Source organism: Anas platyrhynchos, chromosome 7, assembly GCF_047663525.1.
Source record: "Anas platyrhynchos isolate ZD024472 breed Pekin duck chromosome 7, IASCAAS_PekinDuck_T2T, whole genome shotgun sequence".
Taxonomy (NCBI): Eukaryota; Metazoa; Chordata; class Aves; order Anseriformes; family Anatidae; genus Anas; species Anas platyrhynchos.
In genome coordinates this window covers 35,051,028-35,067,726 of record NC_092593.1, presented here as the reverse complement: position 1 = coordinate 35,067,726, position 16,699 = coordinate 35,051,028, and the positions used below count along the sequence as shown (strand labels likewise).

The 16,699-nt window shown below is 36.1% G+C and overlaps 1 protein-coding gene across 10 annotated transcripts in view; it reads left to right on the top strand.

The window, feature by feature from the left end:
• TFPI (tissue factor pathway inhibitor) overlaps window positions 1-16,699 on the top strand; it is a 75,605-nt gene that overhangs the window by 36,178 nt on the left and 22,728 nt on the right. For 7 of the 10 annotated variants that reach the window (XM_038181885.2, XM_072041295.1, XM_038181884.2 and 4 more), the window contains one exon: window positions 12,445-12,564. The exons of the other annotated variants lie outside the window; for them this stretch is intronic. In XM_038181885.2, coding sequence (XP_038037813.1) covers window positions 12,450-12,564 — 115 coding nt within the window. In that variant the 5' untranslated portion in view covers window positions 12,445-12,449. The remainder of the gene's footprint in view (window positions 1-12,444; window positions 12,565-16,699) is intronic. 10 annotated transcript variants of the gene reach the window in all.

Sequence of the window (16,699 nt, the reverse complement as noted above, 5' to 3'; positions counted from 1 at the left end):
AATTTGGCCTGTTGTTTGAGCTGCATTTGAAAACTGTAATCATTAACCAGCTTACTTTGGATGAAATGTATGCAGTTAGAATAGTATTAAGGAGCTGAAGATGATTAAAATATATGCTGCTCTAGTTTTTTTTCCTGTCAAACGTCCCACTTTAAAGGATTAATTTAAAAAGTAATCATATACACCATTGCTTGGTAAATCTATATCTTTTAAAAAAATATATATAACTTCTATGGTAAGGAATCACTAACTGTACTTGAAATAGAATTTCAGTAATCTTTGTTTGTCTTTACTTTGTGAACTGTACAGTTTGCAATTTGGAGATAAAATGAATTTCAGCTGTCAGTGTAAGTTATTTCATCTTCAAAGTGCATTTAGCCTTGCAGTGCAATGCCCGCACTAACTAATATTGTTAATTAAAACTGAATTTTAACTCATCTAGCTAAATGCAGAATAACTTTAAACTGAAGTTTTATGGTCTTCTTGTCGCAGGAGAGTTTGAACAATTAATGGCACTGAATTTATCCTCCTTAATCTCATTGCAGAGTTAATGTTGGAAGTCTAATGGTCAAAACTCCTGAATTGATGTTAACTATTTAAGAGCCGGATGTCAGGTGTGAAGTGCCATGACACAGAATGTACCAAAAACAGAGGCCAAATTTCTGTCAGAGAGGAAATTTTAAGAGACTGGAGGAAAAGTTGTCCAGGATATAATGTGGCTAGGAAACAAAGCAAAGGTGTAGAAGAAAAAGCTTCCAAATAGGCTTTTAGAAAACATATACAGAGTCTCTAGAGAGCTGGATATCTCACCTCTAGCTAGACCAGACCCACAGTCAGAGAAGAATTAGTGGATTCTAGATCTAGCTTCAAGGACATTTCTGTAATAACCCTTCCATGTTAAATGCATAAACAGGCACAAATATTAGCATCCAGTTTGTTCTCTGTTCAGTACAGGGTTACCAATGGCTTTTATATTACTCTTGTGACTCTGTGGACCTTAAATTATCCTAGTGGAGAGAGCACAGACTGTTCTCAGAGATATCAACATATAGCAATGGAATGAGAGTAGTTTCTGGAAACGTGGATATCAAATTTCCTTTGGACAAAAAGAGGAACTGCTGTTGTCTCTTCCATTCTGGGAAGCTGTTCTAGAACCTACATTTTCTTTAAGAAGATGATTCTGGCAGTAACTCTCTTCTGTGTTTTAAAATAAAGTGGTAGCTTCTTGAAGTGCTTTGCAAGTATTGTGGTTTTGGTTTATGGTTTTTGGTGTGCATTCAGCATGTGCTGAGAACGTCTGCCAGAGGAAGTCAGAGCATGGGTGCAGAAACAAGAAGAGAAATTTTAAAATTAAAAACACAAGAAAATATATTTAAAAAACAAAAACAAAACAAAAAAAAAAAAAACCCACATTGGTAGAGCTTATGGGCCTCAAGAACAGCATGAATCATGCACATTACAATTTTGGAGCACACTGTTTAGATTTTGTCTAATTCCAATGCTCTTTGTTTGGGCTAAATTTTGAATAGTCACATTATCTTTTTGAAAACTGGGAGATACTAACAGTTCCTAAAGAAACCAAAACTGGACAGAGGGTTTTGGTGAGGATTGAAAATGGGATCTAAATTTTAAAGGTCGTCATGCTTGAACCTGGTAAAATTGCTCTTTAAAAAATAAAAAAGACAAACTACTGACTTCTATGTGTTTCTCTTATGAAACTTGGAGTATGGGAGAGACTGTCCCGGGGATAGAATGGAGCAAAGCCATATGGGGAGTCATACGATTCCATTCCTATTATAGTTACTGCACAGCAAAATACATTAATTTTTAGTCAATCAGCTGTTCATTTTACTTCCTTAGTATTGTTGTCACTTTCCCTGATAATGTGGCATGCATTACTGAAGTTACCTAGTTAATTTGATCTACTATTTAGAGAAAAAAAAAAAAAAAAAAAAGTAGACATTTGAACATGGTGAACCAAGATGAGTGCTGGACAGAGAAAGGACACCAACCTTCTTCCGGAAAACAGAGCATTTCAAAAGAAGCGATTTTAAAACAATAATATTAAAGGTAGCAACTGCAGCAAGCAAATTAGGCATACAAGTATATGAAGGAAATATTTAGCTGGTGCTGGTACAGTTTTTTATGAACTTGACAGGAAGGTCCGTATAAACTTATTAGTGTTTTTCTGTAAACATTTTCTACTTTTCCATTGATTGACTCTTATTGGCATTTTGTTGTTGTTGTTTTTGTTGTTGTTTTTGTTTGTTTGTTTGTTTTTGTTTCTGTTTTTTTTTTTTGTTTTTGTTTTGTTTTTGTTTTGTTTTGTTGTTTTCAATCACGTTTCCATCTTCATCTCCCCATCTCCTCTCCTCCCAGTTAGGTGTTGGAAGATTCACAAGAGACTGTGACCCTTTCCTCTCCGTGGCAGTGTTATTTTGTGTTGGTTTTAAGTATGTGCAGAGTGATAATCTGAGGCTGTTTCAGTCTGCGGGTATTCCCATTGGTGGTAATTGCAGCATTACCAGTGCAATGGTCCAGAGCATGCACAGCCATTGCAGTTGAAATCTATTTGGTGTATTGACACGGGAAACAGAGGGTGAGCTAAACTTGCTTGGCAAAGCAAGGTAACTAGCACTTTGATGTTTGGTATGTGTGTAAAATGTGACTTACAATTATGAGGTTTCACAATGTTAATAGTCAGGTATGGTCAAAATCAGTCATGAGACACTGCTGCGGCAGGTAGCTTCCTCCTGTGCCTGCCCGCCTGTTACATTTTCAATAAGTGGTAGCTTTACTTCAGTGCAGTAGAGTGCTTATGGTTCTGTAGTGTGTACAGGGTGGAAATGCACGCAACTGAGTTGAAGACAAATACACAGCACTGAAATGACTGTCCATTAGAGAAGAGGGTTGGGGTAGGCTAGCTAACCGCTAACTACAGGACAGTTTGTTTCTGTGTGAGGAGAGCTGAGATTTGGAAACATCCACTGTATTTTTTCAGTCCAAACTACTGAAAGAAGAGGTTGGAGGCTTTCTAATCCTGTTGTTTGCTGCTGAGACTGCCATGCTAGTTCCCAAAAGCACAACTAAAATTGCTGCTTGTCTGTTTTGTTTGTTGCTTCTGTGCTCTGAGGGTAGGTACTATTAGAATGATGAAGGCATTCCCTACTTGAAAATAGAATTACTTGACCTATGATTTTGCTACCACCAATTATTTTTTGTCCAAACCTAAACACTGTGCACCATTTTATGATGCCTGTATACATCTTTCCTGCATAGTTTTCTGAGGCGTTGGACTATATTTTACATTAAATGTAACATTAACCTAGTTTTCACTTACCAGTTTGGGTACATCTTCCCTTGTTATCAAAGGGGAGAATTAGTGCAGGGTTGGGTATGTGGTAGTGATAGATTTTTGGTTATTTTTGTTTTCAGATTTATGAAATAATGGAAACTAGTGATTTGGATTAGTCCACATTAATATAATAATAATAATTTTGGGGAGAACAAACTAATATTTCTTTTCATTATTGCAAACTATCTCACAATGTGGACAGGGCTGTATATGATGAATGGAGATTTACCTCAGATATGGCATGTCACATAGATGTCATTGCCACACCTAAATAAAGAACTGGCTCATTATTTATTTCTGTTTAAATCAGCCTTCTATGAGGTGGAAACAGAAATTCAAGTAATGTACTCAGTATGTCCTTTATGGTGAGCTCATAAAGTTGGGTCATGTGCCATGTACTTTTTTTTTCTTTTTTTTTTCTCTGTGGTTAGAGCAAGTAGCTAGAAAATCATTAGCCATTCCCTCAAGGTGTCTTTAGTAGCTATGCAATTTGGTGTAGACAAATCCTGTGTTCCTGTGAAAGAGGTAAGTACAGCTGTTCAAAAAGTAACTCTTAATTTTAGGGTTTGTAAATAACTTGAACTTTGCATCAAGTGGTCTGCTCTACACTGCCATAGAGTTGAGCAAGTTTCTAGCAGGCTACCTCCGCCAAGGCATGCCTTCTGTAGGATGCATTCTCAGCCCATTCTCCCAGTTCCCAGCTCTTAGATGATGTTGGGCCCAGACTGAACCACCGGGGAAGAACTCGGGGGAGGAGATGAAGTCAGGTCTGGAGCTGTGTGACAAGAAAAGGTGAGTGGAAGCATGATGGCAGCAGTACCCAGAGCCAGGTGTGAGATGAGTAGAAGGGAATAGATCCTGGCACTAAGTTGGGGAAATTAAAAACTGTTTTTAAGCACAGGCAAAAGGAGTCAACAAAGGAAAGTGAAAGGTCAAGAGAGATCCATAGTTATGTGAAAAAAAGAAGGGTATTCAGGTGGTAGCCTTATTAATTAATTGATTGATTTTTCTTTTAAAACATAACAAGGTTTTATTTTCAGTTAATTTGTAAAATGTGTTTGCAAAGCATCATTTGCAACTTTAATGCAAACAGAACCAAAGTGAAAGTTTAAATCTGGAACAGTGATATCAGGCCAAGCAGCTTTTTAGCATAAAAGCTAATGAAGTCCTTTGTTTTTTCTAAATTTTAACTTCCCAATTTTCATTTCACTACCCAATTTTCACTTGGAAATTTAAGATGCTGGAATAGTGCAGCAGCAAGTCAACCTTCATGTCGAATGATGAAAGGTAACCAACCAAAATCCTCTTTCATAACAAAAAGGTGATTTGAAGCTTTAGAATAATCTGGTGGAGTCCCTGGTCTTAGGACAGATACGGACTATTAGGGAGGTAAATTGAAGGGTGGGAATTTTTATAACTCATGTTTTCAGTTACTAATGTTTGCTAGCTGATGATCCACGTTAGACTGCCTACTTTCTGATAAGTTGCCTGGAGACTGCAAGGCTTTGCATTGAAGTCACTTTGAAGGTCAGACTGGTACTGACTCTGGGACTGATACATAGCACAAGTTTCTGAGCCACAGTGTAAATATCCTCTTTTTATATATACATAAAAAGACTTGGTGCCCGATGACCTCTTACAGTTCCCCTCATCCAGTTTCTGGGAATACTCTGCCACAAGTCTGTGAGAGGAAGGAAACAGGCAGGTGGAATGTCAAGACTAAATACAGACCCTGACTGTATTTATATGTAGTATATGTATTGTCCTAACTTGAGAGGTTATCATCTCAAATCACGTGAATTGTATATATTTATATAATAAGCTCGGGAGATGCATTAATGATATCCTGCTGAGAGAGCCGTCTACCTGCTTCATGCAACAGGAAGGGAAGAAGAATTTGTCTTGACAAAGGACACTTTGCCTTGGTAACAGCTATAACAGCTGTGATAGGGGCAGTTTTTACCTTGAGTTGCATTTTATATCTTTGCAAGACACACCAGACACTGTGTAGTAAGCGGATTTTTTATTTTTACAAGGATTGTTTGATATGTTAGTGTAGTACAGCTGCCATGGTGCTTTTTCAGTGTTTCTGCATATGAAATGTTACCTAAATGGAGACCGCATATTGTTTCAGCATAATTTTGAACAAAGAAAACTCTTTGTCAAGCTAATACTCCCAGAGTGGTGGAGAAACAGTCCCTCTCACTGCTGAATTGAAATAAAATGTGTTGCTTTAGTCTTGTTTTTGAAATGGTTCTGCTTTCTGTTGCCAGATCAGCTTGTGGCTGAGGAAATAAGTCTTAGCAGGAGTCTAGTTTGGGAAGACTGGGAAGGTGGCTCAGCTGTTGCACTCATGCTGACTGCAATGTGGACAGTGTTCTAAAAAGCAGAAACTAGGAGAGGGAAAATATTAAAATTCAAAAAGACCTTTAGTACCAGTCCACCCAAGACAGTGGCATGTTGGTCAATCTTATTGACATGTTTCTTGAGCTAAGCAAGTGTTTTCTCGGTTAGGATGCAGATGCATCTCAAATATATGTCCTGGCATTCTGTAGATACTCTCTGCAATATTTACTTTTTTATGAGGTCTATAAGTTTCTTTATTGGCAGTGACAGTTCCTTCTGGTTAAAGGCACAGGTCCAAGTCCTGTCTAGTTCCTAGTAAGAACAGTTTGCTTGCATGTGGCCTGGAGTACAAGTTTTGAGTCCTTCTTCTGTTTTAATGCATTTAAATATTTTAAAAACAGCTTCACCTGCTACCACACTTTGATTCCATATGCCTATTCCTTTATAAACAGATTCAAAAACCTCTGAGGTCTTCTGAGCCTTAGCATCCCACACCCCACCTTCACCTCCCATGCTTTCGGAAGGGTGAAGCATTCTAGGTCTGATTTGGATGCATAACTAAATATAGTACAGGGTTAAAATAAAATAGTATTTAGGCTGACTCCAGGAGTGTATAGGTTCTCAAGAACAGGCAGGGATGGCATTTGGCTGAGTGTCAGCAGTTAGAGAAGTGACATCAAGCTGTTACATCACCAGAGGAGCAGAGAGCTATTTGTGCAAAAGCACAAGATCCAGGAGAAGGTTGCCACACATGTACATCATGAGTATACGATAATGAATCATGGAAAGATATAGCTGCTTCAAGAAAGTGCAGAGATTTTGCTTTTGCAGTTGCACCAGAATTGCTGTAGGAGTGGTTGGTACAACACTGGGAGTGAGATTGTAGTTCCACTTTTTAATACAGCTTCCACTTTTTAATACAGCTTTCTAGGCAGAACCTAACAGTGGAGACCACCTCTCAATGTTTTAGAGCATCATATTCTTTTATAAATTAATTATAACAGCAGTGTGTTTTTCTATTACATCTTCAAGGATGATTAAGCAAATACAGAAGTTATAAATATGCAATTATTTTCCACAGAATCTTCCAAAACCATAGGTCTTCTCCCAGCTACAATGAGAAGTTTGCTATAGTAGTCTTTGGTAATTGGAGAGAGTACAGTCTCATTCCTGGTGTTCCTTTACTCCCCAGGCATCTCTCTTTGTCTGCTGTTGTTTTAAGTGTTGCACAGTTGATTTCTTTTCTAGCACATGGCATTGATGGAGTTGATCATAAATTATCTATGCTACATTTAACAATTGGCACATATTTTACAGTGGCATAGAAGCTGTCTTACAAACAACACTCAGTCTTCTGAAGTAAACATGCACAAAAGGATTATTAGTTTGTCTTGGGGGGAAAAAATGTTCCTCTTTATTTTAGTCAGAAAATAATCTGGGAAAAACAGAATTTTCTCTTATTTCTGGTGGTCTCATGAAAAAAAAAAAAAGAGTAGAATTTGTCTTATTTCTGTAGCACCTTTTTCTGCTTTTCATGATATGACTTGGGTAATGCTTGTAGTGTTGGGAAAAATGGATATGTCAAGGATGCATGACTTCAACAGTCAAATATTAGTCATCTGTCCCTTACTTTAGTGAATCAAGCTGAGTTCCATAAACATTTATCTTGTGTTGCCCTTGCCTTGCCTTTTAATTTAAAGGGACACACTTTTAGAATTGATAAATGATATGATAGGATTCATACTTTCTTCATTGTTCTTACTTCTCCACAGTAAGTGAGCAAACATGATGTTTCAAAAAGCTGTAACACAGCATGTGTAGTAAAATACTTTCAGGCAACTCACTGACTCAGCCAGCTGGGAGACAATTCTACAGGTTGAATCCAATAAATTCTGTCATATACGTCCTAGTAGGTGGTACTTGATACTGTAGGGCAAATATAATACCCGAGAAGTACATTGAGCTAATAAAGGTCTGATTTCATATCAGAGGCACTGTAATGCTGTCTAATTAGACTTTCTTTAATTTCAGGCTGTGCTAATTTAACCTTTTATTCCTCCATTTACTGTATCCTTTTTATCCTTTTTTTTTCTTTTTTTTTTTTTTTTTTCTCCTTCCATTTCCTGGGCTGTCAGTGTGAATGAGTCACTTTTACACTCATTACAATGTCACTTTGTGCCATTTTCTGAAGCTGTTTCTGGCTACTGCGGAAATGCTAGCTTTTATTTTGCCTTTTCCAGTTTGCTGGTTAGAGATAAATACTGTGCTGAAGAAACGTTTGTTTCTAAACATTCTGGTAACTACAGAAATTGCTGCAGAACAGACTAAGTAAACATACAGATAAAAGGTCTGACTCCAATGGCTGTAAATATCTGCTTTTAGCAAAAAATCTAGGGAGCCTCCTAATATTTCTGTGTTTAGGTGGCAGGATTAAAAAGACCCAGTTATAAGAGCAGGTAATAAGGGTCTGGTACTGGGAACTTCTTTGATTGCTTTTGGTCTGCTTTTTCTACCTATATTCCAGCTTTAGGGAAGCTAGTGGCATTACTCACAAGTCAAAGTATTTAATTAAATCAGTGAGTCATTGCCAGCTACCACCCATAGACCTTTGATTCCCTTGTCAGGCAACTGAAACATTTTCTGTTTATAGTTTTTTTTTTTTTTTTTTTTTTTTTTTTTTTTTTTTTAATATTTTTTTATATATCTAAAAGCTAGTTAATTTGGGAGAAGCAGAGTGTCAGCTCCTAAGGAAATGTTTTTTAGGTATTTATGAAATATACATTAATGACATTTTGACATATAGAAAAGCCACTATTAATGCTCCTTAATGATCCTTTGCTCTCCTAAATTAGAACCCTTTCTGGAGTAAGGGATTATATTTACTCCCAGAGATTTTCAATTTTTTTGGGTCTATATGATCAGACCATTTAACATAAATTATTTATGCTCAAAGCATTTCCAATATTTCCCATAACTTGCAGTGCTTTACACAAGTTCTTTTATACTTTACTGAGATGAATGTCATTGTTAAAGTAATTTGAATTTTACCTTTCATATAAATGTAATAACCCTCCCAATGTATTAAAAAAAAAAAAAAAGAAAAAGAAATAAAACCAATATCATAATAATAAAAAATCAATATCAATTAAATATATCAATTAAAGCTTACAGCCTTAAAATTCTGTTACAGAGCAACAGAACATTAAATCGGAGAACTTGGACTTTTCTAGATGGCTGAGTTTTTTTAATTGAAAAAGCACAGCCAAGTTTACTTTGATCTTGGATTTTACTCTTCCTTAAGGAATTAAAGGATTTAAAGATTTAATCATTTCAGTAGTAACACCTGCACCTCCTTCATCCCATTTCTACCCATACCTGACACTGTACTCTGGGAATGCACAACCCTGTGGGAAGGCTAGCCAGAAAAGAGGCAATTATGTTTGGTCTGTAGACTTTGCAATAAAGCAGATATACAGTTAGTCTAAATTTTTTTGTCTTGTAAAATTGGCCAAGCATCGATGAGTCTGACTTTCCACAACATCCTCTTTTCAGGGAATACAGCTGTTAAGTTGAAGAACAGAAATACTGTACCCCAGTCAGAATTTTGATCTCTGTACAAACGCAGTCATTTATCCTTGTAATCGCACAGTAGCAATTACACGTGGTAGCTGTACAAAATTTTATTTTAAAATGCCAAAAAAAAAAAAGTACAAAATTTTATTTTAAAGACTCATTTTCAAATGAAACATTTATTGTGGACTTCCATTTCATGATGATTTTCCTATATTTTCCTTCTAACTGGGAACAAAGTTTTGGGAATATAGGATGACAATAAAAATGAATTTACTAAATTTTGCAGTCTAAAGTCTATACTGTGCAGATTGCTGGAAGAAGGAACCGAGGCTGAAACCTGAATGATCTATAAGTAAATGAAAGTAAAATCTTCCTGAATAAGTGCAAATGTTGCCATCATGTTTGAAAAAACTCAGATACAGAGAATGAGAAATTCAGAAAATGAGAGCCACGGGGCAAACTTGGAATTAATCCATAGGCAATTGAGGCCGTGGGTAATTTCCAAATCCCTTTATGAAGGGTCAAAACCATGTCAAATATTACCAATTAAGGCTTGTAAGGAAAAGAAAGTACTTAGAAAATTCCCCTTTCCCATGTCATTTTAAAAACTAAAATTGAAAGTTTGTTCTGTAATTTTTCATTCCTATGAACCCAGAATAGTCATGCAAAGCATTTCAGACTCTTCAGTTTCTTTTATAACTATATGAGTATCAAATCTGAATAGCTGATGGTTATTTCAGCTTTTATCCAGCTTTAAATGGTATCAAACTATCACCACCTTTATTTACATTATAATGCTGAGTACTTATACAGCTCTTTGAAAATTTTCCTTAATATTTTTCCCCATACAGTTGTGTCTTAGTTGTGGATTTATATTAGTTTAGTTAGTGTCAAACTAATTAACTCAGATGTCTCACAAATTATAAAGAGAATCTTAGACAACTTCACATTATCTCGTAAGGAGCTTTTTTTGTTTCTCTTTAAAGCATGGCTGTACTTTTTATCAAATAGTGAATAAAAAGATTTGCTCTAATTTGTCTAAACTTGTGATAAAAAATAAATAAAAATCTTTTAAGACCTTGTGCTACAAAACTTTGCATGGATGAAAATTTAGTGTTAGGCCAAATGTATCATAAGAGGTGTTGTTTCTGGAAATCATACTGGCCTATGGAAACTAAAAAGGAATACTCTCAAATCTGTTGACTTTGTGCAGAAATACAGTCAATAAAACTTTTTTTTTCAGATGCTCTGTTGGTCTGTTTTGGATTTATGATATGTGGTATTATTTCAATATGTTAAAAATTTTGCTTATTATGTATGTGGCTTATTTCTAGTGTCTGAAGTCTCAAACATTATTTTTGCAAGGCAGTATACAAACAGATGCATCTCTGTGGACATTCAGGCATTTAATTCCAGCACACACAGAGAATCTTATCAGTCTTCCTGAAAACATGACAGTAATGTGAAGGTTGGCTGTTGCCCTTGGTCTTGAACAGTTACTTTTGCTCTAACTGTTGGAGAGGGAGTCTCTGCTGTTTGGTTTACTAGAAAACTGAAAATTATCTGAAAAAATAATAAAATGAAATGCTGAGAACAACTTAAAAAGATAGCTTGTTAATGCTAATGTTAGGCCCAGTGCTCAAAAGTATTGAGTGGATAGCAGTGAGCATTTCAGTAAAGACTCTTCTTCTAACAGTGTATTATTTTTTAAAGCCCATTGGTGAGATAACATCAGAACAACTGTTGGGAGCATTAGAAAAAGGAAATAATTAATGCACATAATTATCACACCTAAATAAGAGACTTATAGACAGAATGACAAAGTAGTAAGACAGATAGCCAGATGGGGTACACAAGGTAGTGCAGACAGTAGCATTAATGAATGTGATTAAATCTTGTCTGACACGTCAGAATGAACTGTTGAGTCCATAGTATAGTGCTATGTTTTCTTTCTTGTCTTTTAGCAATGCTGTAGGGAACACACATTTATTTATTTATTTATTTATTTATTTTCCTACAGATACTGTAAGTTAGGAAAACACTGTAGGAAAAAATTGAAACAGGAGGAAAAAAATGAAACTTTCTCAAATCAGGAGTGAAAATTCTGGCTCTGGTTTGATGTTGAAGATACAACTCTTACTATACAACTATATCTAAAGTCAGGTGGCAGGCTCTTCCCGCAGACCCTCCTGCCCTCATCACTTATCTTCATAGACAAGTAGACAAAACCAATAAAGATAGAACAGTGCCTGAAGGCAAGGAACTTCCTAGTCCTTTAGATTTTTATGAAATTGATGTTAATTAGCTTAGCCAAAGTTTGGTATCATACTTTAAGAAAAGGGGACATCTGTCAGTAGCTAAAGGAGATATTGAGCCTATTTTCTGGTTAGAATTCAGGGTTTCCTAGTGAACTGTTAATTAATTTGAAAAGATGTATTTCTGAATAATTAAAGCAAAAGTTTTCCTAAGGTGCTCTCCAATATGTGCGTGCACAACCTTATTTTCAGCATAACTTGAACATGCTGGCTTCTGTGGAATAATTTTCTTTGTGTGAATAACTATGGCTGCACTGATCCCATGTGGAAAAGAATAGCTCTGCACTTATTAACCAAGGAATTCAATATTAAGGGGATCTGCAAAATACAAAATACTATTTAATACTATTAAAACCCATGTTGCAAAAAAAGTTCACTGACTACAGTGAACTGCAGCTTCCAGGAACTTGATAGCTATAAATTGATGAAATATTTGTTAAAAATATAATATTGCGCTTTTGGCAATGAATCCATGGTCTGCAGATGAGTAAAACTTATTTTGAAGAACTAGAAATAAGGACATTAAAAATGTATTTAGAAGTACAAAGTATTATATTGTATATCATTATGTATTCTGGGAGGCGATTTAAAATTGTGGTTTTAAATAAAAAAAATGTCAATGTCTCTAGTATGTACTGGAGATGGGATGGGAGACTTGAAATCAGCTGAAAGCAACTAAAAATCTTGTCGTGTTCTTCATTGTGCTTATAATATAATTGTACTAAAGTATCTTACATTATTTCCAAAGCTCTCTGTTTATCTACCCATAAACCTATTTTCTACCCTGCTAAAGACTTTTGCAGAGCACTCAAGAAATTTGATTGAAGTGTATATTGTCATTTATATGTTATTCAGGAAAGATGAAAGGAAGAAAGAGGGGATCGTTCTTACCTTTAACCTTTTTCATGCTGTTTGTCTGTATTGCTGGACATGCGACTGATGACTCAGACGATGGCGAAGAAGGGGATGCTCTTGGTAAGAGTTCACAGAAACACAAAAAACTCTCATAACTAAATCACAATGTTATATGCACTCTATATGTACTACTTCTGTACTTGATTTTTTTTTTTCAGGGAAATTTGGAAGTGGAACTAAGCATGCAACTGTGCTGAAACCAGACTGGGTTCTTAACGAACCAGGGGATGCTCAGAATTTCGCATCTAGCTCTAGCAAAATTGTTCACTTTCTATAATGGCTTCTGCTTTGCATGCTTTCTGAAAGTTCTAATCAAAGTATTAGATACCAAGATTATTCCCCTTAAGCTCTGCTTTAGGACCTCTGGAAAAGTTCAATTTTGAGGGAAAAGAACATGCAGGTGGTAAACTTTGGCTTTGTCTTCCTGTGCAAATGGAGTAGAAACATGATGAATAGCGTTGTAAGCTGATGTTACTCTCTCCTGTGCACAGCTCTCTTCAGCCACAGTTAATTTGCAAAGTTTACAAAATTTTGGATTGCCCTAGTTGTTTTCCTTGGCCTTAGAGATGGTTTCTGTATGGAAAAAAACATCTCTACCAAGTGATTTGGTATTGATGGATAAATAAAAACTCGGCAGTCAGAGATTTTTGTTGAAAAAAATATCAGAAGTGTGACTTAGGACTAGAGAGGTTCTTGGATTCTCTTAGCATTGTAAGGCTGTTGTTAATTGTACCTTCAATTAATTGAAATTCACTAAGTTGGGTCAAATTTCTGTACTGGATACCATTGTGCATAGTATTTTAATTTCGTCACAAGCAATCATGAGAAAGCAGATGAGAGAAAAATGTGCTTGTTGTACCATATTTAAATAGGCTTCTTTCCTTTTAGAAAATGACTTGAAATGGTTACCTTTTTCTTATGCTGTAGAGAGAAATGTAGTGGATACCTCTCACATTTGACATGTCTAGTTTTGAAGACCATCTAGGAATACAGCTAAGGGTGACTTTTTGTTGCTGTTGCTGGTACTCATATAACTGCCTATGGCTTGTCAAATTTCCATCCACATTATTTCTTCCTATAAGTCCTTTGCAGCAGCCTTGAGACAAAATATTAATTCTGTACAGTCATGGCTGTATTACAAACTAAGCCAGCACTTTAGGACCATATCACAATTAGTCACCACAATTTAAAATATTAGACATTCCACATTAAGTGTATGCTTATCATGCCAATGTCGTCAGATTGTTTCATGCAGAAAAAAATTGTTTCTATTTACCCTTGAGGTACCTAACTACCCTTCTTGTTTGAAGGAAAACTTGTATTTGGCTTTGCTCTCCCCCACAACTCTGTTTTATAAAAGCCTCAGCCTGAACTCGCAGTTCATGAAGGCCAAATTGTCTTGTTGGAGGATTAGTCTTTTTTTTTTTTTTTTTTTTGTGGCCCTGCGTACTTATTTTTTTTTAAATATAAAAGACAACAGGAAAAGCACGCCAAGGAAATTGAATAATCTCTTTTTATCCAGCAGTATTTTATCACCAATTATTTAACAATTGTCATTTAAAATTACACAGCCAGTAAATGATTTAGAATGAGGGACAGTTATTAACTTCTGAACTAGTATTCCACAGTAAAAAATGGTCAAATGTGATGATTAGAAACTAAACCAGGGCCCTGCTGTTGTTATGGCTAGTGAAGACTCAGTTGTGGTATTTACAAGAAATTATTTTTGCTGTAATCTGATTATGTTTTTATAAAATGATTATGTTGTTGCTATTTAAAATTATTCTTGTGATTCCTTACATATTAAATTCTGGTTTCCCTGAATTTAACAACAGAAATTTTGTAGGCTGCAATTTCACTAATGGCATGTATTTTCTGATGGTAGGTGGTTATAAAACATACCACCGACAGGACCCGCGGGAACGGGGTTAAGCTGAGGCAGGGGAAATTTAGGCTTGATATCAGGAGGGGGTTCTTCACAGAGAGGGTGGTTGCACACTGGAACAGGCTCCCCAGGGAAGTGGTCACTGCACCGAGCCTGTCTGAATTTAAGAAGAGATTGGACTGTGCACTTAGTCACATGGTCTGAACTTTTGGGTAGACCTGTGCGGTGTCAAGAGTTGGACTTGATGGTCCTTAAGGGTCCCTTCCAACTCAGGATATTCTACGATTCTATGACATACTTCACCCCAGCAATTCAATTCCAGATATTGAAGGATAAAATAAGTTGTATGCATCCATTGCTTGCAATATGGATCTTGGATCTCATATTCCATATTGGATCTCATATTGCTTGCAATATGGATCTCTTGGATCACATTTGATACATCTCTGAATTAATCTGGGCTTTTTGATTTTTTTTGTGTGTGTGTGTGTGTGTTTTGTGTGTGTGTTTGTTTTGTTTTGTCTATTAGTATTTAAACTGCAGTAGTAATTAAAGTTGAAAGTCAAGTCCAGCAGGTTAAAATGGATTCTCAGTGTGTTCTTTTCCAGCAAAAATGCTGTCATTTTTCCATGAGTAAATTAGATTTATAAAAAAAGTAAATGATATAAAAATAACCAGTCCATGTATATTGTTCCATAATACCTTATGTGTTTGGGAGCACTTTAGTTGATGTTCCAAAGCCTGAAGAAAATAACTTACTGGTTGAATGTGCTTTTTATTCTAATGTGAAAGTTTATCAAGAATAAATGTGACTGCTTTAAGAAAGGGTAGGAAACACATGGGTAGGAAAAGCAGTGAACAGTGTGTGGGTGGGAAGCTGTCAAACTGGCAAAGATGGAGAAAGAAGAAACAGTTATTCATTAGCGACAAGGTGCTTAGTATTGATATCACTTATCAAAGAGAGGCATTTACAAGAAAGCTTGGAACGATGACAGCATATCTTTGTAATTAAGGATAACCACAGGAATGTATATGAGTGAGGACCTGTAACCTAAGAAACAAAACAGAATGTATTCTACTTAAAAACTGAGAAATTCTTATTTCAGCTTAACATAATATAGACCAAACTTTGTTTTTTTTTCCCAGTTAACTTATGTAGTTCTGTTCTGACAAGCAAGTACACAGAAATGCTGTTGTCTTTCATATTTATTGTGCCATAGATGTAACAGGAAAATTATTTCACAGGCTAATTAAAAGGATACATATTTAACCACCAGTTTTGCAAATCGAGGTAGCAAGAGTCTAAGTCAAGTTAGATTCTTTGAGTATGTCTGCAGCTGGGGAAAATTGTATTGTTTTTACTTTTACTAGTGTGAAACTATTAGAGAAAATATTCACCGCTTCTGGTTTGTAATATTGCATTGCTTACTAGTAAGATATTAACAGGGCTTTACATCTCTGATGTATTATAAGCTCCATGTGGTCAGGGCTACAGTATGACTAACTGCAGGTTATTAGAGTTTTCACAGTGAAAGTACTACTTGTAAATTGATAGTAACTCTTCAAACAACAGTCTTGTCCTAAATTGTAAAAATTGCTGCGTGAAGGACAATAAGTGGCTGTGTTGTGTAGGAACTGTATTGGCCAGTATCCTGGCTCTTGACAGTTGCCAAAAGTAGGAAGACTGTAGGAATGGAGCACGAATCATAGAACCATAGAATGTTCCAAGTTGGAAAGGACCCACAAGGACCATTAGGTCCAATTCCTGGCTTGACACAGGACCACCCAAAAATCAAACCCTATGTCTGAGAGTGTTGTCCAAACACTTCTTGACCTCTGGCAGGCTCGATGTTGTGACCACTGCCCTGGGGAGCCTGTTGTACATCACCCTCTTGGTGAAGAACCTTTTCCTGATACTCACCCAACCTTAGCCTCCTGTGATGCAGTTCCATGACATTCCCTTGGGTCATAACACTGTCACCAGAGAGAGGAGCAACTCCCCCTGCTACCTAAGATTGTAGTGACATAGAATACCTGTGCTAAACTCATGGTCAGTGTGAGCCATTTTGTTGATACTACTTTGCACTTACAACAAAGCATGGAGTTCAAAGGTTGTTAGCGTAGGAATAGGCACTTAGTGCCTTTAATCATGACAAGCTACCACATAGTTAATCTAACAAAGGTTTGAAATGAAAATTTTTGAGGAAAAGTAGGGAGAAAATGTTTTGCTTTATTTTATTTTTGGTGTGGCAAGTAATAACTTTTTTGTAACAATGTGTATCAGCTGTAATTCTTTTTTCAATGTTTTTC